Below are 24,171 nucleotides of genomic sequence, written 5' to 3' on the forward strand. Positions count from 1 at the left end.
CCCAAGCTGCAAACTGCCCCTGACCATCCTGGCCTTCCCCGTTCGATCCTGGAGGTGGGAGTGGGAATGGAGCGCCCAAAGCGGGCGATCAAGCTTCCTGGGAACTGTGAATTGGGGCGGGGGAACCAGGAAGGACGAGGCCTTTCAAGACCAAATGGCCGTAACTCCTGCACCGGACCAGGACGCGTGGCGCCTCCAGAGAGGACGCGCATCGCCCGGAGCAGGTTGCAGTCCCGGTTCCCGCCGAACTCCAGCAACCGCGAGGAGAAATGTCTGCCGTAGGGGGCGGAGCGCCGCGGGGGCGGAGCGAGGGCGAAGGGGCGGAGTAGAAACGACCGGCCGGGGGGCGGAGCGAGAATAATGGGGTGGAGCAAGACGGCGGGCGGGGGCGGAGCGAGGACGACGGGGCGGAGCGCAGACCGCGGGCGGGGGGCGGAGCTGGGATGATGGGGCGGAGCGAGGATAAAGGGGCGGAGCGCAGATAGAAACCGGGGCGGGGAGGGGCGGGGCGTTCTCGCCCTTTGGGCCCCGCCTCTCGCCTCAGGCGCGCCTGCCCCGCCTTCTCACTCCCCACGGCGGCGGCGGCGGAGGCCGAGGGCGGGGAGGGAGGGGAGAGCGGGTCACGACGCTGCCGGGGCGGGGATAACCCCTCACGTGGAGCAGATGAAAGGGCCGCGGCGCGACGGCCGGGGGAGCCGAGCTGAGCCTGCGACCCACAAAGCCGCTGCCGCCGCCGCCGCGATGGGGCTGTGAGGCGTGCGCCCGCGTTCGGTCCTCAGCCGGCCCGCGACTATGCCCGGCCGCGCCCGCCCTCCGCGCCCTCCCGCCGCAGGACCATGAGGCCGCGCTCGGGCAGGCGCCCAGGGGCCCCGGGCCGCCGCCGCCGCCGCCTCCGCCGCCGCCCCCGCGGCCTCCGGTGCAGCCGCCTGCCTCCGCCGCCGCCGCTGCCACTGCTGCTCGGGCTGCTGCTGGCGGCCGCGGGGCCCGGCGCGGCGCGGGCCAAGGAGACGGCGTTCGTGGAGGTGGTGCTGTTCGAGTCGAGCCCAAGCGGCGACTACACCACCTACACCACCGGCCTCACGGGCCGCTTCTCGCGGGCAGGGGCCACGCTCAGCGCCGAGGGCGAGATCGTGCAGGTAGCTGCCCGCCGCCCGGGCCCCGCGCCGCCGCCGCCACAAGATGGCTCCGGGGGCTGCGCCCGCCGACCCCGCCGCGGGCTGCCTGACTGGCGGGCGGGCGGGAGGGGTGGCCGAGAGGCCGGCGGCATCCCTCCCCTGCTGGCGGGACGCGGCCTCCGGGGCGCAGCCGCGGGGGGCGAGCGCACGTGGGGGCTAGAGCTCCTGTGAGCCCCGGGGCGGGAAGGGGATCCTGGGCCCGGCACCCACGCTGGGGCGGCCCCCTTGGCCGGTTGGGTATTTAGGTCTGCCTCAGGTGGAAGTCCCGGGAACTACCTGTTGAATGCCAACTTTGAAAAGACAAGTGATGAGGGATGGGGTGGTTCGTTTCAGGCTGCAGGCTTTGCTTTCCATCCATGCATGTTCTTTTTGGGTGCGGCCAGGTTTGTCTGAAGGGCTGCACAACATCGGGTTCTTCCCCGGAACCTGCCGCCCGCCTCACCTGGGCGCCGCTGACCCTTCTGCGGGGCTCTGGACAAGCAGCAGCAGGCAGGGGAGGAGGCGGAGCTGGTCGAGGAGTGGGGATCGGGGTTTCCCTGGAGTGGCGATGGAAGGCAGCCCTCGCTGCGTGCCTCACATTACAGAGGGTGGGAGGAATACCGCCTGCCCGTCCCTCGGCCAAAGACTAATGCGAAGGGCCTACAAATGGGGAGATGGGGTCTCTCACTGACAGGGCCTCCACCTTGGACCAAGTGAAAGAGATCTACATTCCGAAGCTGGTTAGGGAGAGCTTTAAGCTGTGCCTACTCTTTGGAGGAGGGACTCTCAACTGAAGCTTCTGCGGATGGTTAGCTGGGTGGATGTCTTCCCGCTTCCTTGGCCATGATTTTATCAACTTGTTACTAGACAGCCAGCGCACTAATGGCAGTTAATATGCGCGCCTCGGATGGGGGCGATTTGTAAAGGTTGGTTTGCCTTTGAACCTTTGGGGTTATCGGATGTCTGCAGGGCCTAAGCTTTGTCGGCCTTCTGTGCTTTACTCTTGGGTGAGTTATGAATGAAAAGAAGGGGACTGCGTGGAATGATTGCATAGCAGCCCACAGCGTAGACAGCCTGTTCCGTGGTGTCCTTTTCCTTCCTTGGGTGCAGACTCAAAGCCCTGCCTTCATAGGACAGGGAGAGCTGTGCAGCTTGACTCCGTAGAGGTGTGCCCTTACAAAGCTGGAGGAGGTACCCAGGCCCATGCGATTAATCAGCAGCATTGCGTTACCGGGCTCTTATCCCCATCTGAAAACTTCTGTGGGGTAAATAGAAGAGGAAACTCCTTCATTGAGCTCTTTGACTATCTATGTTAATGCTTTTGGACTTAAAAGAAATGTAATTATGATCTTTATAAGTTTTAGAGATGATGCTTTGCTGAAGATTCCTAAACATTTAAGTCTTGCTCCTTGGTAACTTCTTGTCTTTCTTCGAGGCTTTCATTGTGCCCTGATGGTTTTAGAAATGTTTGATTTACAGCCTTCTTAAAAAGAAAAAAAAAGACGCTTTAGCGTGGCACTTGACTTTTTGAAGGAGACTTTTGAAGTTTGCAGTTTTTATCTGCAATGTTTTAACATGTCACTCTTTCTCAACAGTAGTTTTTCTGGTGAGCGAGCTATCCATTATGAGGAGTGTTATGCTTTGGAGATAATCTTGGGTTCACCATTTAATACAAAATTAGCAGTTTAAACACCATTTGTAACTATTTTATCCTTGTGAGTAGAGAGATAATATGTGAATTTGGCAGAAGGAATCTATTCTCTTCTGAAACTTTTTGAAGTGCTTATCTCTTTTGTAGTCCATTAGCCTAGCCAAAAAAAAAAAAAAGTCAATAGTTGCTAAGTAAAGTGACTTAAATGGTATTTAATAAGTTTACCTGTTAAGCAATCACTAATAGGTGTCCTTAATTCCCTTATAGCTGCAGTAATGTTGGTGAGTTTATCTGAGCTGTCTGAATAGTCATTTCATGGTGCACCTCGTATCTTTAGTAGCTTTATTGTGGTGGCTGACTTGTTGAACCTCCCTGTTTCTGCGGACAGAGTGCAGTGTGGCTTTCAGGGATGTGTGTATACAAAGGCTAGCGTGCTTTTATGAGTTCTGCAAATACTGTTTGATTGAAGGAATTGGTGTGGACCTTGTCTGGCAGCCCTGAAAAAGTTTTTTGTAAGGAAGGCTGATGTTTTAGGGCCGCTGAGAGGGAATATAACATTTTCTTTTGCTGAGAAATGAGAAAGCAGAAGGAATAAATTGGTGTCCAGCTTTGGATTAATCATATTTTCTAAGTAACCTGAACTTTTCAAAATCTCCTTTTATTTACTGTCTTTAAAAAAACCTCCTTTTGTTTACTATCTTGAAAAACCTTTATAAGCTTTAGAGATGATGCTGTGCTGAAGATTCCCAAACATTTTATCCACAGTCTTCAAGAATAGTTTGAATCTTAACTCTTGCTCATTGTAACTTCTTGTCTTTCTTTGAGGCTTTCACTGTGCCCTGGTGACACAATCTCTTTGAACTTTTCAAAACTTCCTTTTATTTACTATCTTAAAAGAAAATAGTAGCCAGGCATGGTGGCTGATGCCTGTAGTCCCAGCATTTTGGGAGGCTGAGGCAGGAGGATTGCTTGAGCCTAGGAGTTCGAGACCAGCCTGGGCAACACAGTTAGACCTGGTCTCTACAAAAAAAAAAAAAAAAAAGTAGCCCAGCATGGTGGTGTGCACCTGTAGTCACAGCTACTTGGGAGGCTGAGGTGGGAGGATTGCTTGAGCCTGGGAGGCTGAGGTTGCAGTGAGCCGTGATTACACCACTGTACTCCAGCCTGGACAACAGAGCGAGACTCTCTCTCAAAAACAAACAAACAAACAAAAACTGTTGATTTGCTGCTTAGTGTTTTATCATCTCAGAGCAGAGTTCATTTTCCTATAACTAAAGCTAAATAGTAGCACTATAGCATTGCTTTTGTTATTTCCACTGGGGTTCTGTAGCAGTATTATTCATGGTTTAGGGGAGAAAAAACCTGTTTAGGAGTGTCACCTTTAAGAATTCTAAGATAAGAAATTGGTTTGTATTACTGATTTTTAACCCCCCTCCTTATTATATGCCAATGAAGAGTGTGTGTGTGTGTGTGTGTGTGTGTGTGTGTGTATGTGTATGTATATATATATTTGTATAGTAGATACCTTATCATAGTCTGGTTTGCCTAGATAATTCTAACTAGAGTACCTGTTCAGTCATTTCCATGGGTTAGGGTAGGGGAAGCCTAGTTAAGAATTGTGTCAGTTTGTCAGTGTCAGAGAGAGAGAGACAGTGCAAGAGGGAGGGAGGTAGTAATTCAAACCTTAGCATTCATCATCAGGAATCTTGGTTCTTCTCCTTTGCGTTTTAGGCTTAAATAACTATCCCAAGGTCACCAGTGTAATCTGAATGAAGAATTTTTTTTTTAATGTCTCCATCTGTGAAAGTTGTGGTGAAAACAATTTGTGGGTATGAAATGCTATTAGTTGCTTTTATTATCTTACGCATTTATGCATTGTTAAAGCCCGTTTGCTTGTAAGAGTGTCAGGCATACAGTTTGAATGCTGGAGAAATTAATTACACTTCTCCTGTAGTTCTGAAGTGTGGGACTTTAAAGGGTTCTTAGACATATTGATACATATTTCATCTTTGAACCAATTTGTTGCTGTTAATGAGATCATTATCTGAAACTTTCAGACTTGGCTGTGCAACTCACATGGTTGGTGATGTTAAATAAAGGCCCGATTAAACATTGGCTAGTGGTATGTGGATTGGTTAAACAAAGAAAATTTGCATTGCTAGAGATGAAAGATTGTTTTAAAGTGGAAATGTATTTTTTTTTTGCTTGAAGTCAAATATTTAGAAAAGCTTGAGAAATTCATTTGTAGAAGGAATCTGAACCATAGGTTCTGTGTAACTTTAAATACAGCCTTTCTGGATCCTAGGTTAAATGCTGAATGGACTCGAAAACAGAGAGAAGCTGAGGACATTTAAGAACTAAGTCAGTTCCTTTAGCTATTAGGGGTGGGTAGAGAGCTGGGTGGTGGGTTAAAAGGGCTGATCAAGGTCCTTAAATATCCGATGTTAAGTAAAGGTATCACAGAGAGTAATTTTAGGAAACTAATTCCTCTGCTTTGTTTCCCTGTCAGTGTGCTTCTGCAGTTTAGCATTTGATCAAACACTTTCTTTTCATCTCCATTTTAAGTTAACTTAACAGGCCTGCCTCTAAAAATTGACTTGGTCTAATAGAACAATTGTGTGCTGACAGCTGACCTGGATTTAGACAGAAAGCGATTGCCTACTGTCTTCTCAGATAGGCCTTCATAGGTTAAAACCAAGCATTTGATTCAGGGGGAAAATTGGGGCTGTATTTTGTGATGTTATACATTCTTAGAGCCTCTTATTTTCTGTTTTGTTCCCTGAGATCTCATGGGAGTTACTAGTACAATTCTGAATAGGAATGAAGATGGGAGTTCAGTGTAGAGCTGTAGATTAAAGGGAAGGCAGTGATGGTTTCCTCTTATTTATACACAGCACTGCCAAGCATGTCATGTTTTGGTTCATCTCATCCTGACACTAACATGCAATTAGCAACTATTGTTAACCCATTTTACAGAGGAGAAAAACCGAGGCTGAGAGAAGCAAGTTGACTTCTCTAACTTCACATGGCTAGCAGATGACAAACCTGGATTGAAACCCAGGTCTGGCCGGGCGCCGTGGCTCACGCCTGTAATCCCAGCACTTTGGGAGGTCGAGGCGGGTGGATCACAAGGTCAGGAGTTTGAGACCAGCCTGGCCAATATGGTGAAACCCCGTCTCTACTAAAAAAAATACAAAAAAATTAGCCAGGCGTGGTGGCACATGCCTGTAATCCCAGCTACTCAGGAGGCTGAGGCAGGAGAATTGCTTGAATCCGGGAGGCGGAGGTTGCAGTGAGCTGAGATCACACCACTGCACTCCAGCTTGGGTGACAGAGCGAGACTCCGTCTCAAAAAAAAAAAGAAACCCAGGTCTGCCTGGCTTGCTTGTTCTTGTTTTTGCCAAATGAACAGAACTTGGCTGGTTAGGATTTTGCCATTAATTCAAGTCTAATTTTTAACAACATATAATATAGGGGTTCTTAACCTGAGGGTCACAGACTTTCAGAGATAGTCCATGAACTCCTGCAAGTGCATGCATATTCTTGTCTATGGGCAGTTACAACTTTGCCTCTTCCAGGGTTCTATGATGTGTCCCCTCTATACCCACAAGGAAAAGGGGAAACTCTAATCTAGTAGAGCATTGAATAGTCCATTACCAAGAGTTTGAGTGGGGTTCAGGCTGACAAGAGTTGTACGGAAGAAGTCTATAGGTCTGGGTGCCTCCATCGAACATATTTATTTCGTAGACATCTATCACAGCCCTATTCTGTACCAGACACTATATTGCTGTTGTCTTCTGGAGTTCAGTCTCCTATGGAGACAGATACCTGCATGGATAAATGATAATTCTTACCAAATGGGTTTCTCCACCGAACTGAGCCCTTAGGCCCTAAGGCATCCATTGTCTATAATGAATTAACTTCCCTCCTGTGCACTGTGCAGCATCCTTGGGAGAAGAGAGAATATAGTCACTCAAAGACTTTCCTGCATTTACATGGCAAAGTGTAAGAACGTGACACTCTGAATGCAGGATGTGGGAAAGCAGAGTATAGTTCCTTTTCATAGTTCATTGAAAAATGAAACGGAGCACCTGTCGCTGTTGAAACGCCTAAAGAGCAGCTTCTCACACCTTCCCTTGTGGACCTGGACCCCATGGGGTCTGTTTTTGCTCATTTCTGGATCCACCCCCTGGGTTCCCACTGCCTGCTATGCATGAGGCACTCAGTATTGAATGAATAAATGATGGAGAGTGGACATCAGGCAGGCAGTGGGTTTTATGGATTATTTATGCTTTACTTGATGAGAACAACTTGCTTTGGCTTGGCTAATAAATTCTGGGATTATCCTTCCTTTTTGGTTGTTATTTCCAGAAACTTGCTTGGATGGAAAGGATGGCTCTCTCTCTGGTTCCCATAGACCCACTGGTATTATAATACCAGGTTGTATGAAAGTGATCTGGCCAGGTGTGGTGGCTCATGCCTGTAATCCCAACACTTTGGGAGGCTGAGGCAGGCAGATCACGAGGTCAGGAGATCGAGACCATCTTGGCTAACACGGTGAAACCCTGTCTCTACCAAAAATATAAAAAATTAGCCGGGTGTGGTGGCGGGGGCCTGTAGTCCCAGCTACTGGGGAGACTGAGGCAGGAGAATGGCGTGAACCCAGGCGGTGGAGGTTACAGTGAGCCGAGATCACGCCACTGCACTCCAGCCTGAGCGACAGAGCAAGACTCCGTCTCAAAAAAAAAAAAAAAAAAAAAAAGAAATCTGTGTGGGGTGTTTATATTCCAAGGCAGGGTACCTGGCATAAGAAAAGTCTGAAGGTGTTCTTTTCCTGATGAAACTGAGTATTGACAAAGCCTTAAAGTGGATAGGTTATGGAAGGAAAGAATCTTGAATTTCCAGTGTCCCTGGGAGTAACAATAAGGGATTGGCATTCAGTATCATCATTAACCTAAATATATGCCATGTGAAAAACTTTGCTACTTGCTTGCTTTCTCTCTCTTTCTTTCTTTCTTTTCTTTTTTGACAGGGTCTCACCATGTTGCCCAGGCTAGATCGCAGTGGTAAGATCATGGCTCTGGCTCACTGTACTCTTGGACTCCTGGGCTCAGGCAGTTCTCAGGCCTCAGCTTCCCCAGTTGCTAGAATTACAGGCGTATGCCACCATACCCAGCTACTTTTTATTTTTTGTAGGTATAGGGTCTCGTTATGTTGCCTAGGCTGGTCTTGCACTCCTGGCCTCAAGTGATCCTCCTGCCTTGGCCTCCCAGTGCTCTGGGATTACAGGTGAGAGCCACCATATCTGGTCAAAACTTTGCTTCTTGATGGTATTTTCCCAAGTCTGGAGAGTTTGAATTTCTAATTTGTGACATTTAAGTAAATCTTCATAATCAAAAGAACCAGATTCAGTCCTTTAATGTGTTACAAAGGGGACTGAAATCCAGAGAAATGCTTTGCTGAAGTCCACATGATAAGGTAGAGATGACCCAGGATTAATATTTGGGTCCCCTGACTCCCAGGCTTGGAGCCCTTCTGTTACCCCCGGCAGTACCCTGGCTGAGTGTGACAGGGAACACCAGATGCAGGGCATGCTTTATGATCAGATGTATAATTGAGGAAAGCCAGGCATTCTTAAATTGTATATTGGGTTTAAGTGGTTGCTTTTCTTCTCTAATTAATTTAGATTTTGAGTCTCTCAGTCTTCCTCCCTGTCAGAGCTTTTAAAAATAGCTACTAATGATCAAGTGCTTATTGTGTGCCAGGCACTGGGCACAGTGCTTTGCTCACATTTAACAGACAAGGTAGATGGCATGTGCCAGAGAGGTAAAGTCACTTGTCAAAGTCACTGAGCAAGTCATTAGTGCAGCTGAGGTTCAAATCCTGGTCTGTCTGATTCTAAGCCATTTCTGTTTTCACAAGACTGCTTCACTTCACACTTTCTTATGATGAGGTTATGGGAACTGATGTGGAATTTAGAGTTGAGTTTAAACCCAAAATGATTGACCAAGAAATAAGTCTATAACGTCAACTGAGAGAATCCCCTATCCTCACAAAATGTATTTCCTTCCTTTCTTTTCCTCTTCTTTTTTTTAAATCACAGAAGTCTCATTCTAACTTAGTTTTTTCCATAAAGAGCCCATCTGCCACGTTCACAAAGAGGGACCAGTGACTTGACATAAGTAACTGTCACTCGATGGCACTTCTGTTGTTTTCAGCTATTGGGCAAGCTGGAATGGCTGTAGTTTTCTGGCATTTAAAGGGATTTCTGGTGTGAGACACACCTCCTTCCTGTGGCTGACTTTTATAGCAATTTGGGAGTCTGCACGTCTTTCTCCAAAGAGGTCATGTCCCATGTTTGTGACCTTTCTTACTTTGCACAGTCTCACTGAATCCTCCTGGTTGTTAAAACTTACCGCGAGTGCTACATGCCTCAGTTGGCAAACATTCAGTGGTGCCCCCCTGTCCATCAGAGCCTTTGTGGGGCAAGGCAATGAACCCATGAGTAGGACTTGGTCCCTACCTGCAGGCAGCTGAGTGTAGGTGTCCAGACAGCACACGAATGGTTACCTTACAGTACAGTGGGGCATGTCCTATCTGGTAGGAAACAGCCTATAGGATACTAAAGAACACCTGGGGGAGGGAATCTGGCCCTGGTGCTAAGTTTAGACCTGTCTGTCACTGTATGAGCATTCTGGCCTTTTCCAACTCATTTTTACCTACCTTTGAGATTAAAGTTGATAACCTCTTTGAAGAGAGGTGCCTTTATACCTTTCTAACGGAATAGGAAGGAGGTAAAGAGTAGAGGTTCTTTGTTCTATTTGTAGCTTGAATGAGATGTTTTAAAATCTGACTTTCAGTGGCTCTGTTTACTCATGATAGTGTCAAAAGAATAAGGTCAGCTGGCCCATTGTGGTTCAAAGGAGAGCACTTTATTTTTATTGCCTTTAAGATGTGTTGTAAGACTTGATATTAATTTCCTCCTCTCCCCAGCAGCCAGTGTAATATAATTGTTTAGAAACTCAGTATAGAGTTTGATTCTGTGAAAATGAAGTTTGATCCTAGAATTTTGATGGGAAAACGTTTGTTAGAATGGGGACTTCTGTCCTCCTGGTGCAGAAGCACCTGCATTTAAAAAATAAAAGAGCCGGGCACGGTGGCTCACGCCTGTAATCCCAGTACTTTGGGAGGCCGAGGCGGGCGGATCACGAGGTCAGGAGATCGAGACCACTCTGGCTAACACGGTGAAACCCCGTCTCTACTAAAAATACAAAAAATTAGCCAGGTGTGGTGGCGGGCGCCTGTAGTCCCAGCTACTCGGGAGGCTGAGGCAGGAGAATGGTGTGAACCCGGGAGGTGGAGCTTGTAGTGAGCGGAGATCACGCCACTGCACTCCAGTCTGAGCGACTGAGCGAGACTCTGTCTCAAAAAAAAAAAGAAAAAAAAAAAATTAAGAGTGGGGTAGTACTCAGTTAGGTGTGTGTAAGTTCCCATCCAGCACTGTAAGAATTTGATTACAACTTAATTTTCTACTTGAGTTAATTTGGGTTTGCTATCTTGTCAGCAGACATTTATTGAATGTTTACCGTAGATACCATATAGAGAAGAAACATAGGTTTTATGCACCCATGATATAATTTGTGCTTTTCAAATGTTATTTTTCTGATTTATTTGGGAGTTTGAGGCTGCAGTGAGCCTTGCAGGTACCAGTGTGAGCCACCGTGCCAGCTTTGGTTATTTTCTTTCTTTCTTTCTTTTTTTTTTTTCGAGACAAGTTCTGGCTCTGTTGCCCAGGCTGGAGTGCAGTGGCACGATCTTGGCTCACTGCAACTTCTGCCTCCTGGGCTCAAGCCATCCTCCCACCTCAGTCTCCCGAGTAGCTGGGACTACACGTGCACATCACCACACCCAGCTAATGTTTGTATTTTTTGTAGAGGTGGGGTTTCTCCATGTTGCTCAGGCTGGTCTTGAACTTGTGAGCTCAAGCAATTCACCCGCCTTGGCCTCCCAAAGTGCTGGGATTATAGGCGTGAGCCACCGTGCCCGGCCTGCCTTGATTATTTTCATAAGATTTCTAGAATTAAGTTCATTGAGTTAAGTGGTATAAACATTTTTGAGGCTTTTGCTACATATTTTTAGATTGCTCTACAGGAGTGGTCTAGTTTATACCATGTATGTTTCTACACAATAGCCCTGCTCCCAACAGAGTATGTTTTGCTCTATTGCCCAGGCTGGAGTGCAGTGGCGCGATCTTTCTTGGCTCACTGCAGCTTGAAATCTCAGGCTCAAGTGATCCTTCTGCCTCAGCCTCCCAAGTAACTGGGACTACAGGCATGCACCACCATGCCTGGCTAATTTTTATTTTTTTTGGTAGAGATGGGGTTTTGCCATATTGCCGAGGTTGGTCTCAAACTCCTGGGCTCAAGTGATCCACCCACCTTGGTCTCCCAAAGTGCTGAGACTACAGGCGTGAGCCACTGTGACCCACTGTATGTTTCTCAAAAAAATAAAATGTAAAAGTGAAAGTCTATATATTCCTATCATTTAGTAAATAGTAAAATACTGGCTTTTTTTTTTTTTTTTTGTCTGCCATGAGGATCTGAATTATGACTAATGTCTGCACTGAAGGGAAGGTACCTGGCGTGGCATCTGGGTGCCTCCCTTGTAGGTGTATCAGAGCACGATTCAGGAGCAGCAGGTTGCTCTTGTATTCTGGGCAGGAACACGGCATCTGTCCAGGCAGATGGCCATGCTCAGAGGCCTCACGGTGGGGACCACTGTGCTGTCGTCACACCCTGTGGCAGCAGATTGTTGCCCAGGAGGGTGCTGCTTCAGTTGCTGGTTTCTGCCCTTCCTCTTTCCTGTCGAGCAGGCTTTCTGCTTCTGAACAGGCTGGATTCAGAAAGGCCGAATGAACCTGTCCTTGAATTCATAGTGACACTGTCAGTTGGTGGTAGGCAGAGATGCAAGTTGAGCCCAAGCACCAGACTCTCAGGGGTGCATCTAAGCAGCAAGCATATAGGCTGAGAACACCTTCCAGGTATTTTGTTCGATCTCTGTTAAAAATCTAGAAAGTGTACATAAAAATGGGCTCTTCTAAAAAAAAATTAAAAGATCTGGCATCAGTGGGTCCATAGTCCCATGAGGCAATATCCTGCCATAGTGGAGTGGCAGTTGCCCCCTTCAGCAGGGACACAGGCCCTCCAGTCACAAGTCCTTATTGCATTGCCCAGCTTACTTCCCTCACTGACAGTTCCATTTACAGATGCCTGGCCCTGTAGACACTGGAGCTGGCCATCCTTTCTGTCTCTGGAAGTTCCAAAGTTGAAAGCTTTTAACTTGTGCTTGGCGAGTCTCTTTTCTCTCCTTCCCCAACCAACCTGAGTGTGAGATGTCCATCAGTGGACCCCATGAGTCTCAAGTTATGCTACTGAGGAAGGCCCAGCTACCCTTGATGTGACCAGAGGGCTCTTTTTGCTTTGGTGTAGGTGTTGAAGGCTGAAGTCTGGAGCCATTGGCCTGTGCCTTCAGGATCTTTGCTCCTTCTCTCTTTTTGGCTCCATGGTTTCTCAACTCTGAGACTTAACTGTTTGTGCTGAAGGGCACCTTGAAAATGCTGTGACTCTGGCCGGGCGCGGTGGCTCATGCCTGTAATCCCAGCACTTTGGGAGGCTGAGGCGGGTGGATCATGAGGTCAGGAGATTGAGACCACGATGAGACCCCGTCTCTACTAAAAATGCAAAAAATTATCCAGGCGCAGTGGCGGGTGCCTGTAGTCCCAGCTACTCTGGAGGCTGAGGCAGGAGAATGGCATGAACCCGGGTGGCAGAGCTTACGGTGAGCTGAGATTGCGCCACTGCACTCCAGCCTGGGTGACAGAGTGAGACTCTGTCTCAAAAAAAAGAAAATGCTGTGACTCAACTCTCCTTTTCAGTGAGGGAACTGTGGGCAAGGGCATCTAGCCTTTAGTCTTAAGAGCTGGGATTAGAACTCAGAACTTGGGGTTCTCGGGGAGTGGTCTTTCTAGAATGGCATTCTGCCGCGATGGTTGAATTCCAGGAAATCTTCCATGTGCCTGTTGCTTTAGGGTTCCTGGTGTACTTTCACTTACAGTATCTTGGTTCATCCTCTCATTTGGGAGCGCCTTTTCTGGATTCTGCCTCAGAAGGCTGTCTGCCGTTCAGGTGGTCTGAGACGGAGTCTTGCTCTGTCGGCCAGGCTGGAATGCAGTGGAGTGATCTTGGCTCACTGCAACCTCACCATCTTGGGTTCAGGCGATTCTCCTGCCTCAGCCTCCCGAGTAGGTGGGATTACAGGCGCCCACCATCACGCCCGGCTAATTTTTATTTTTATTTATTTTTATTTTTTTGAGACGGAGTCTCGCTCTGTCGGCCAGGCTGGAGTGCAGTGGCGCGATCTCGGCTCACTGCAACCTCCGCCTCCCGGGTTCAAGCGATTCTCCTGCCTCAGCCTCCTGAGTAGCTGGGACTACAGGCGTGTGCCACCCTGCCTGGCTAATTTTTGTATTTTTAGTAGAGACAAGGTTTCACCATGTTGGCCAGGATGGTCTCGATCTCTTGACCTCGTGATCCGCCCGCCTCGGCCTCCCAAAGTGCTGGGCTTACAGGTGTGAGCCACCACGCCTGGCCTCTATATTTTTAGTAGAGACAGGGTTTCGTCATGTTGGCCAGGCTGGTCTCAAACTCCTGACCTCAAGTGATCTGTCCGCCTCAGCCTCCCAAAGTGTTGGGATTACAGGCGTGAGCCACTGTGCCCGGCCTGAGAATGCTTTTCTTTGTACCTAATTTGTATATTTTTCCTTAAATGCATTTGACATTGTGTGTTTAGCACCTTTATGGGATTTCTGGAATATCGCTGGGTACCTGGAGACTTGGCATCTTTTCAGAAAGTACCTCAGTCTTGGAGTAGGTGGTGAGCAGACAGCTAATGGCATGTAAAGAATGTTGCAAGCTTGACTTGCAAAGCTATTTCAAAATTTAAATAAAGGTAGCTTGTGGCTGAGTTGAAGGGAAATGGTGGTATCTTCAAGACAATGCTTGGCTTGCTCTGCCCCTTGCTGACTTCCCTCTTCAGGCCTGATGCTGCCCAAGCTGTTTCCCTGTCTCATTCTCTCTCTTTTGGGTTTTCTTTTTCTTTATTTATTTTTAAAAGAGACCAGGTCTCACTATGTTGCCTAGACTGGACTTGAACTCTTGGGCTCAAGCGATCCTTCCGTCTCAGCCTCCTGAGTAGCTGGGACTATGCAGGCATGTGCCACTACAGTCGGCTCTCACATTCTCTTTCTTCCCATCAGTTCTTCCCTTCCCTTCAGATTCATCCTTCTAAAGTAGTCTTTGATCACATCAGTCTTTTGATCAAAATCTTTCGTGGCGTCCTGTTGCTTACTACTGAGCTGTGTGAAGAGGTGACCTAGCTGCCCCAGTCTCTCATTGTTGCCTCTGGGACGTGGGCCTGTGTGTTGCTGTCCTTGTTCCTGAATGGGTCCTGGGCTTTCCTCTCTCGGTGCTTTTCTTTCTTTTTTAGGGGGGTCAGGGAGACAGATCTCACTCTGTCACCCACCCAGGCTGGAGTACAGTGGCATGGTCTCCATTCACTGCAAACTCCGCCTCCCGGGCTTAAGCAATCCTCCTGCCTCAGCCTCCTGAGTAGCTGGGACCACAGAAATGCACCATCACGCCCTGCTAATTTTTGTATTTTTAGTAGAGACATGGTTTCACCATGTTGCCCAGGCTAGTCTTGAACTCCTGAGCTCAAGCGATCCACCTGCCTCAACTCCCAAAGTGCTGGGATTACTGGCCTGAGCCACCGCACCTGGCCTGTGCCTTTCCTTTTGGATTGCCTGCTGCAATACGTGTCTTCACCTCCACATTTTCAACTCCCATCTTTGCTTTCCACTGTCTTTTTCCTATCCCAACTCCTTCCATCTGCAGCTAAACTTTCAGTCCTTCCCATGAAGCTTTTTCCTGGGTTCTACCAGTGTGTTCCTTTGAACCAGAGCACTCCATCTCCCTATTGTCTTGGATGTAAAACATGTAAATTATTTACCGAACCGGAATTCTAGGTCACACTACTTTGGGATAGCATAGTGAGAGGGATGTTAATGTGGCCTGCAGAAAAAAAAGGCTTGGCTTTTTTTCTCTTTTTTTAGATGGGGTCTCACTCTGTCACCCAGGTTGGAGTGCAGTGGCACGATCTCAGTTCACTGCAACCTCCGCCTCCTAGTCTCAAACGATCCTCCCACCTGAGCCTCCTGAGTAGCTGGCTGGGACCACAGGCACACACCACCATACCTGGCTAATTTTTTGTATTTTTCGTAGAGAGAGGGTTTTGCTGTGTTACCCAGGCTGCTCTTGAACTCCTGAGCTCAGGTGACCTACGCACCTCGGCCTCCCAAAGTGCTGGGATTACAGGCATGAGCCACTGTGCCCAGCCAAGACTTGTTTTTTTGAGGGAGAATTTTCTATGATTGTCGCAACTATTTGCAAGCAGCTTTCAGACATGGTGTGTCCTGATTATTCCAAATAGTTGGGATAGTCCAGACTCTCAAAATAATTTCACCTTGCCTGTGCTTCCTGGAGGTCTGGAGAAAGGAGGTGGTATGAGGAGGTGACACCCTCTGGCTCCTTCCAGTCTGGCGTGTGCCTACCCTGGGAACATTGTTCAGAACATGCTGGAGAAGAGAATATCACAGCCTGACTGTAGACTTCTGGGGATGTGTTTTATTTAAATATGTAAAATATATTTTGGTGTCATTTAAAACACCGGGACTTTTGGAGGAATAGCAGAAGTTCTATGTAGCTTCAGAATGACCCATCAGAAACAACTGTATATGAGTCTTTACTTACATTTGTACCATATTGCTTCCCCCCACATTTTTTTCCCTTTGGAAGCTCTGGCATGGGCCTTGATCCTGTGTTTAAGTGCTGTGTGGGAAGCAGAATTTAAAAAGACTGTAGTATTTCTAAAGAGACTTAACAGGTTACATGTGAGAGAATTTTAGATTTCAATTTAGCAAACATTTGATTTTCTAGTCTTTATGGGGCTGACTGTAAGCATTTGGGAAATTATTGAATTATTGCTTAGTTTTGTATAAGTTGGCATTGTTGTGGGTTTTTTTTTTTTTTAATTACTGTTGCTGTTTTTGTGGGACAGTGGTGATTACATGGGCATTGGGACTTTCAGGAATATTCCAGAATCTATGATATGTTGTATTTCACTTGTGCTAGAGGGTTTTCAGGCTGCCTTTTCATGGCATGTTCACTCCAGAAATGCTCTAATGCCCATCAATAAATGTCAACCTCATCCTAGGAATTAGATGAAGAGATAATATATAGTTTTGAAGTTTTGGTGTTATTAGGCTTACATCTCTAGGACACATATAAACGCACTTGTGGTATTAAATGTGCCGGGTGGGCGATTTCAAGTTCCAGTGGCAGTGGTAATTTTTGCATTTCCTGACTCTTGTGTTTAAATTTGCAGTCTCAACATTGCATCACTGTAGGTTTTCATATTTAATGAATATTTATGTTGAGCCGAGTTCTATACGAATGTGGTGGTTTCTGACTTGATTATAGCTTGCTGTGTACTGTGGCCAGGAGTGCCCTACAGAAAACAGAGTTGGCACACGTCTCAGCATGCCAAGCCCCGGCGGATGTGGTTAGGGACCACGGTGACTGGGGCATTGGTTGCCATACCAACCTTGTTTTTGGAAGGGAAAGCTCTGAAACAGCAATGGGATGGGGGGCAGAATAGTTTTGAATATTCCAAGTAAAATTATTCCCTATATGTTCCCTGCAAGAAGATGCTATAGAAAACTATAATTCTTACTATGTGCTCGGATAGCATGAATTAATTTTCTTCCTTTTCTTCTTTCTGTCTTTTTTTTTTTTTTTTTTTTGAGACAGTCTCAGTCTGTCACCCAGGCTAAAGTGCAGTGGTATGATCTTGGCTCACTTTAGCCTCGACCTCCTAGGCTCAAACGATCCTCCCACCTCAGCCTCCCAAGTAGCTGGGACCACAGGCGTGCACCACCATGCCCAGCTAATTTTGTTTATGTTTTCTAGAGATGAAGTCTCAGTGTGTTGCCCAGGCTAGTGTCGAACTCTTGGGCTCAAGCGATAGTTAATTTACTTTTGCAAGGCTGTTTCAATTGTCCTCTTGCAAAGGTGTGGAAGTTATATGGTGGGCCTTTCATGTGTGAATTTCTTCCCTACTTGTTGGAGGGTAAACAGGGGATCTTCTGTCTCTTCCTATTACAGACCCTCTTCTCTCAACTCCTGCCAACCTCCCTTGCCCTCTGGTAACTAACCTAGTGATGGCTGATTAGGGGAGGGAGAAGGGAAAGAAAAACAGGAAGGATAAATGGGGGACTCCTCCTCTGCCAGCTCCTTATTTACATTCCTCACTTTCCCTTATACCAAGATGGGGTTTCCTTGCTCCTCCCTACTGTATATAAGCAAAGATCATAGTCGAAGGTGCCGTCACCCATATGTGGGATGTTAGGATGCCCTGCTCACGAGCTTCGGCAGACAGAACTGGGATGAGAGGAAGGAAACGTCCCTGGCATCTCACACTGGAATGCTGTTACCTCTTTGCAAATGGTGCCTTGCATGATTAATTCTGTGGTACTTAGTATTGTGCCGTAAAATGTCTGGAAGGGAATTGATCAAGTCTGGTAAGCCAGATCAGAGCCCAGAATGGCAGAGTGGGATGTGACTTGCGGGTGGCATCTGCTGTTCTAGGGCATCTGCTGTTCTAGTGCCTCTTTACAGAAGATGACCCGAGTCTCTGGAGGCTGCCACCTGTCCAAGTTCAACAGCTCAGGCAGTCTGATGTTGTGGAAGGCTTGTCCTCAAGCCTCATCACACAAAAAAAGTAAAAACCCCACCCCTCTGAAAAGAAACTTACTATTTCAGAAGAGGGAGGCAGTCCAATGATTTAATCTTTGCTTGCCGAGTTGGAGCCAACTCCCCATTAGATTGTAACCTCCTTCCGGGCAGGGTTGGTGTTTCAATCTCTTTTAACATTTTTCAGCTGGGTGTGGTGGCTTACACCTATAATCCCAGCTTTAGGAGGCTGAGGTGGGATGATCGCTTGAGGCCAGAAGTTTAAGACCAGCTTGGGTGACATAAAGAGACTGTTCCTACAAAAAAAAATTTTTTTTTTAATTAGCCAGGTGTGGTGGCGCACATCTGTAGTCTTAGCCACTTGGGAGGCTGAGGTGATAGGATCACTTGAGCCCTGGAGGTTGAGGCTGCAGTGAGCTGTGGTAGTGCCACTGCATTCCAGCCTGGGTGACACAGCAAGACCTGTCTCTACAAAAATAAATAAATAAATAAATAATTTTTTTTTTTTAATGCAGAAAACATTTCCCAGTTCAACTCAAAGAGCCTCTTTGTTTGAATTAGGAAAAGCTGTTTCTTCCTGAAGATACCTGAATTCTATTTGCTGCACATCGGTCATGATGTGAATCTAGGATGAGCACAGATGTGAACGGCACCTCCTAGAGTTGTGCAGTGCACAAGGCCACCTCCCAGAAGGCACTCTTCCATCTCCCTGTTGGCTGACGTAGTACCTAAGTTGTTCCCCCTTCTCTAATGCTTCTCCTTCAGCAATTGTGATTTGCTGCTTCTGATTTCTGTAGTCCTGGGAAACCAGGGAACCATGTTTGTTAGAATTGTGTGTAAAGTTAGGGGACAGAGACATCAAGGGGGTGTGTAAGAAGTTTAGTATGTGGACTGGTTTGGCTGCTTTTCTGCTTTTTGCTGGCTCCTCTTTGGAGATCAGCTGACTGGCGCATGGAGTCCTCAAATTTTGGGGGCATGTAATAAATGATGGATGGACCTTTTTTTTTTTTTGAGACAGAGTCTTGCTCTGTCACTCAGACTAGAGTGTGTAGTGGCACGATCTCGGCTCACTGCAACCTCTGCCTCCTGGGTTCAAGCGATTCTCCTGCCTCAGCCTCCTGAGTAGCCGTGATTACACGTGTGCAATGCCACGCCTGGCTAATTTTTTGTATTTTTAGTAGAGATGGGGTTTTGCCATGTTGCCCAGGCTAGTGGCTAGGCGTTTTATGGTACAGAAATGGCACCACTATTTTGTGAGTATTCCTCATCACCAACTTTTAAGTTAACTTTTTTTTTTTTTTTGGAGATGGAATCTCCGTCTGTTACCCAGGCTGGAGTGCAGTGGCATGATCTTGGCTCACTGCAACCTCAGCCTACTGAGTAGCTGGGATTACAGGTTTGCACCACCATGCCCAGTGAATGTTTGTATTTTTAGTAGAGATGGGGTTTTACCATGTTGGCCAGGCTGGTCTTGAACTCCTGACCTCAGGTGATCCACCCGCCTTGGCCTCCCGAAGTGCTGGGATTACAGGTGTGAGCCACCGCGCTTGGCAGGTTAACTTTAATTCACCTGGTTTGGGTATAAGTTCTCTTTAGTTCTTCAGACTACAACCTTTAGCTGACTGTATTTAAGAGGAGTTGGGAGGACAGAGCAGTAGTTTTCCACTTTGCTACGCAGACACCCAGCATTTGCTAGGCCTTTTTTTTTTTTTTTTTCTTTTTTTGAGATGGGATCTCACTCTGTTGCCCAGGCAGGAGTGCAGTGGTGTGATCTTGGTTCACTATGACCTCCCTGTCCTGCGCTCAAATGATCCTCCCACCTTAGCCTCCTGAGTAGCTGGGACTACAGGCGCCCTGCTGATTTTTGTATTTTTCACCAGGTTCTTTAAGCATGTTGTCAACTTTGTAGAACAAATTGGTTCTGGGTTTCCTTTGATGGGAGAGGCTGCAGAGTGCTGAGTCTGGAGCCAGACAGCTTGGGTTTGAATCCGGACTTTGGCAGTTACCTGCTGCGGAAAGATGGCTTTGCCTCTCTGGATCTCAGTTTCTGCATCTGTAAAATGGAGATAAACTTTTCCTAGCGTTGTTATGAGGATTACATGAGTTACTCACAGCATGCAGTTTATATTTAGTGGGGATGAGGTTGAAGAAAATACATAATTTCATGCTGCTCCTCACATTTACCTAACGTTTATGTTGCAGTTCCCAAGTGGTTGGAAATTCTTATTCTAAAATGGTAGCTTATCAAAGTTAAAGGAATCAAAAAATGCCATTTACTGAGAAGAGAAGTGGTCATAACATAGGAATTTTTTTTTTTAACATGCTTAGTGCCTTTCTACTTGCACCTATGTCCCTTCTCCCCTAGTGTGGGGGTCCGTGGGCTCCCCAGAGTAGTGCTTAAGCACTTTGCAAGAGGTGCAGGCTGCTCATTTCTTCAGTTCCCAGTTCTCTCTGTTTCCTGGGAGGGATGCTTTGCTGCAGCTTCACCTGCTTATCCCTACTCTCTACAGCTAGATCATTGTCCAGGCCTTAAGCTCTGTCAGTCGGGCACCTGTGCACACACAGACACACACACGCACGGCTGGATGTGAACTCTTGACTCCAGTGTGTTTCTAGGCCAGCCTGCTTGTTCCGGGTTCTCCGAGGAAAGGAGGGTGCTGATTGCTCCTCTGGATCCAGCCGGACGCATGGAGTGCTGCAACATACTAAGCCTGTGCTCTGGGGGCCTAATTACGTGGGACTTGTGGCAAGCACAAGTGACTTCAGCACTTGGTTTGATCCAGCGTGTGATTTTTGCCAAAGCAAATACTTTATTAATCTTAACCCCCCAAATTAGACACATTGACTTTTTCTAAAAATGGGAATGATTGGAGAGCGTAATTTTTTTTTAAATCCCCTCCCCCTGCCGACCCCCCCTCCAGCAAGACTGGGCTCTGCATTCATTCTCCTTGAATGGAGAAGGTGAGTTCCATCACTGCCTACCTCCTCCTCTAACATTCCTGAAACTGGGTGCTAGAAAGTCGCCCCTTTCTGAAGGTGTGTTTTTTGTGTGTTTTCCGCAAGAGGTTCCACTCCTTCCTACGTCAAGGCCAAAGAAAGGATTTGCCGTCCTGATGGAACTTTCCTAACTGGGAACTCGTCCTGGATTTCTTGGGATTCTGATCCAGAATGTGTATAGGGAAAACTGTTGGGTGACTTCCCGTGGTGACCTTGAGTGTGTCTGAGAGGCTCAGCCAGAATTTCTTGTGTGGCCTGTGAGTGAGCTAGCAAGCGAGCGAGGTCAGTGGGCCTTCCCGCTCAACACCCTGTCTCTCTCCTCAAAGTGTCTTGGGTAAAGGGCATACTCACAGGGTGGAATTAATCTGGCGTTAGAGAGTGAGCTTGTTCTTATCTAGTCTAAACTGGAAAAAAAAAATGCCTTTAAATAAGCAACCTAACCTCACCCCAGAAAACAATTCCTAGTTAACCTTGGCTCCTCTTCACTGGGGCTCTGTGTTTAAGTCTGAGTGACCTGGTGGGATTGATCGCTTTGAAGTCCTAAGGTGCTATTTTAATACTGTTCTTTTACGTTGCAGGTTTCGAGACTGATTTAACTAGATTCTGGAGGGAGCTTACTTTACAGCATTCTTAAGAGCTCGAACAATCTTGAAAGAGTTAAACTCTAATTAGCTCATTCCTAAGGTATTTAATGCCCTTATTAAAACTCAACTGCTCGTTCACTTTTTTCTTTAGTGAATCAGATTTCTTGAGGAGCTGAGCCTTCACTCCTCAGATCACAGGCTCACATGTTGAAGCTGGCAGTGCTAGAGGCTAGTTCCTATCTGTGTGACAGCATTTTTAATTTAACAGGACCGCCTTTGATGTTCCCAAATATTTATAGGCAGCTTTAGATCATTTCAGTGTGTGCTTTCTTTTTCTTCTCTCTCTCTCTCTCTCTCTCTTTTAACTGGAGCAAAAGTTCTTCCTCATGCAACAGCCTTCCTTTTATCCTGTTTAGTTTATTTTTGTTTCCTTTGCAGCTTTGGCGAAGGCTGTTTGGCTGCATTCACACACACACATGAGATTGACCCTTCTTTTTGCTTCTTTGGTAAAGGCTACCTCTCTGTATCATCCTGCCTGCTTGAGATTGCTTAAGGCACTTCTGTTCATCCCTTGACTTTCTTCAGGCTGAGTTTTTTTTCTAATCTGGCTCAGGAATCTGTTCTTTGGCCGACCTGAGAGCTTTCAGACTATCATGGAGACCTGGGCATTGTGTGAAAATGTCTTTTTTTTTTTTTTTTTTTTTTTTTTTTTGAGACAGGGTCTCACTCTGCCACCCAGACTGGAAGTGCTGTGGAATGATCATAGCTCACTGTAATCTTGATCTCCTCAAGTGATCCTTCTACCTCAACCTCCCGAGTAGCTGGGACTGCAGGCACTTGATGCCACTCCCAGCTAATTTTTTCACTTTTTTGTAGAGATGAGGTCTCGCTTTGTTGCCCAGGTTGGTCTCGAATTCCTGGGCTCAAGCAGTCCTCCTGCCTCGGCCTCCCAAAGTGCTGAGATTATAGGTATGAGCCACCTCACCTGGCCTTGAATGTGTCTCTTTATGGATGACCAGGCTGTAATATCCTACTCTGCTTGCCTGCACTGACACTGATGGGGCCTCAGCAAGTTATGATTTACAGTGTATCTTTTGCAGATGCTGTTTTAGCTGGGGCAGGAAATTCAAATAGAATTCTCTCCTGATCATTTCAGACTTGCTCTGTTTGGCTCTGTTAGACTTCTTGGCTGAAAATAACAGAGAATCAAAGATTTTGGTCTCAGGGATGGGAAAAACAGGGCTGCAACATAGATTTATTAAGCCATTAAGAAAAAGAAAAAGGAAACTTTGTACCAATCAAAACAAATGATAGAACAGAGGATAGTGCTTCCTCCAGCTTGGCCTCTGGGTAAACATTCTGCTTGTGAAACAATCCAAATTACTGAATTCTCAGCTGCTGTTACTTACCTGGGCCTGGCAGACAGAAGACCAGAAGATTTCATGGCTTCTTCCATCATTGCTGGCTGTGCCTCCTATTACGTGGAAGCCTTTTAGTGCTGAAGGTCTCATAGGTGGTTGATGAAATGTGTGAATGAATGAATACACTATTCTTAGGACCTTATACTGTTTTTCTTACTAGATACTTAGGAGGATTCTGAGCGATAAGAGATTTCATATCTGTTTTTTTAGATGAGGACGCTAAAGTGCAGAGAGGTTTATACAGCTAGTGAATGGAGAAGCTGGCCTGGAGCTCAGGACTGTGTGTTATAGCCTCACCATGAGGTATTTGGAGGCAGGTAAATCCAATGGCAGTCTGCTAACCTCTTAGAGCTAAAAAAGCTTGTTGAGGCTGAGCACGGTGGCTCACGCCTGTAACCCCAGCAGTTTAGGAGGCTGAGGCAAGTGGATTGCTTGAGCCTGGGAGTTTGAGACCAGCCTGGGCAACGTGGTGAAACCTCATCTCTACAAAAAAAATTCAAAAATTAACTGAGCGTGGTGGTGCATGTCTGTAGTCCCAGCTACTCAGGAGATTGAGGCAGGCAGATTGCTTGAGCCTGGGAGGCAGAGGTTGCAGTGAGCCGAGATGGCACCATTGCACTCCAGCCTAGGTGACAGTGATCTATCTCCAAAACAAAACAGAAACCTCTCAAGGCTAAAATCTACTGTATGTTGCATTGTGAGAGTTCAGAGCTGACCAGATTCTTGCCATGTAAGGGGCATAGTGGTGGAGAGTACATCCCTGAGACCAGATAGGCCTGTGTTTGCATCTCAGCCCTGCTACTGCCAGCTCTGTGACCTTGGCCAGGTCATCCAACCTCTCTGAACCTTTGCTTCTTCATCTATAACATGGGACAGATAGCTTGTACGACCAAAGGACTGTGAAAATTAGATAATATATGTAAGGTATACATTAAGTGCTTAACACATGTTCGGTTGGTGTCTGTTGCTGCTACAGAATTGTGACTCTCAGAGGGTTCATAGTCCTGCAAGAAAGCATCAGGTAAACTAGCTGTTAGAAGACGACTTGGCAGCTACAACAGAGAGACGTGCTGGTGCTGAGTAGGAACCCAGGGCAGAAACCACTGGTTTGGATTTTTATTTTCTTTCATTCAGCAGATACGTATTGAGTGCTTACCCTGTGCTGGCAGAGCCACTGGATCACACTGATTGCTGCCAGCTCCCCCTTACCTCCCAATTTTCTCTTTCCCTTCTTGGGAGAATTTGAGCTAAAATGTTAATTGCCACCTGAAGAAAGATTTTCACGGAGTCATTTTCTTTTCTTTTCTTTTTTTTTTTTTTGGAGACGGACTCTCGCTCTGTCGCCTAGGCTGGAGTGCAGGGGCACCATCTCTGCTCACTGCAACCTCCGCCTCCCGGGTTCAAGCATTCTCCTGCCTCAGCCTCCCGAGTAGCTGGGACTACAGGCACACGCTGTCACGCCCGTCTAATTTTTTTTATTTTTATTTTAGTAAAGAC

The 24,171-nt window shown here is 46.9% G+C and overlaps 1 protein-coding gene across 1 annotated transcript in view; it reads left to right on the top strand.

Moving 5' to 3' along the window:
- The first annotated feature begins 643 nt into the window (after positions 1 to 643).
- ZNRF3 (zinc and ring finger 3) overlaps positions 644 to 24,171 on the top strand; it is a 176,873-nt gene continuing 153,345 nt past the window's right edge. The window contains exon 1 of the mRNA XM_032140073.2: positions 644 to 1,136. Within this exon, the coding sequence (XP_031995964.1) occupies positions 837 to 1,136 (300 nt within the window). The 5' untranslated portion in view covers positions 644 to 836. The remainder of the gene's footprint in view (positions 1,137 to 24,171) is intronic.

Source organism: Hylobates moloch, unplaced genomic scaffold, assembly GCF_009828535.3.
Source record: "Hylobates moloch isolate HMO894 unplaced genomic scaffold, HMol_V3 SCAFFOLD_19, whole genome shotgun sequence".
Classification (NCBI taxonomy): Eukaryota; Metazoa; Chordata; class Mammalia; order Primates; family Hylobatidae; genus Hylobates; species Hylobates moloch.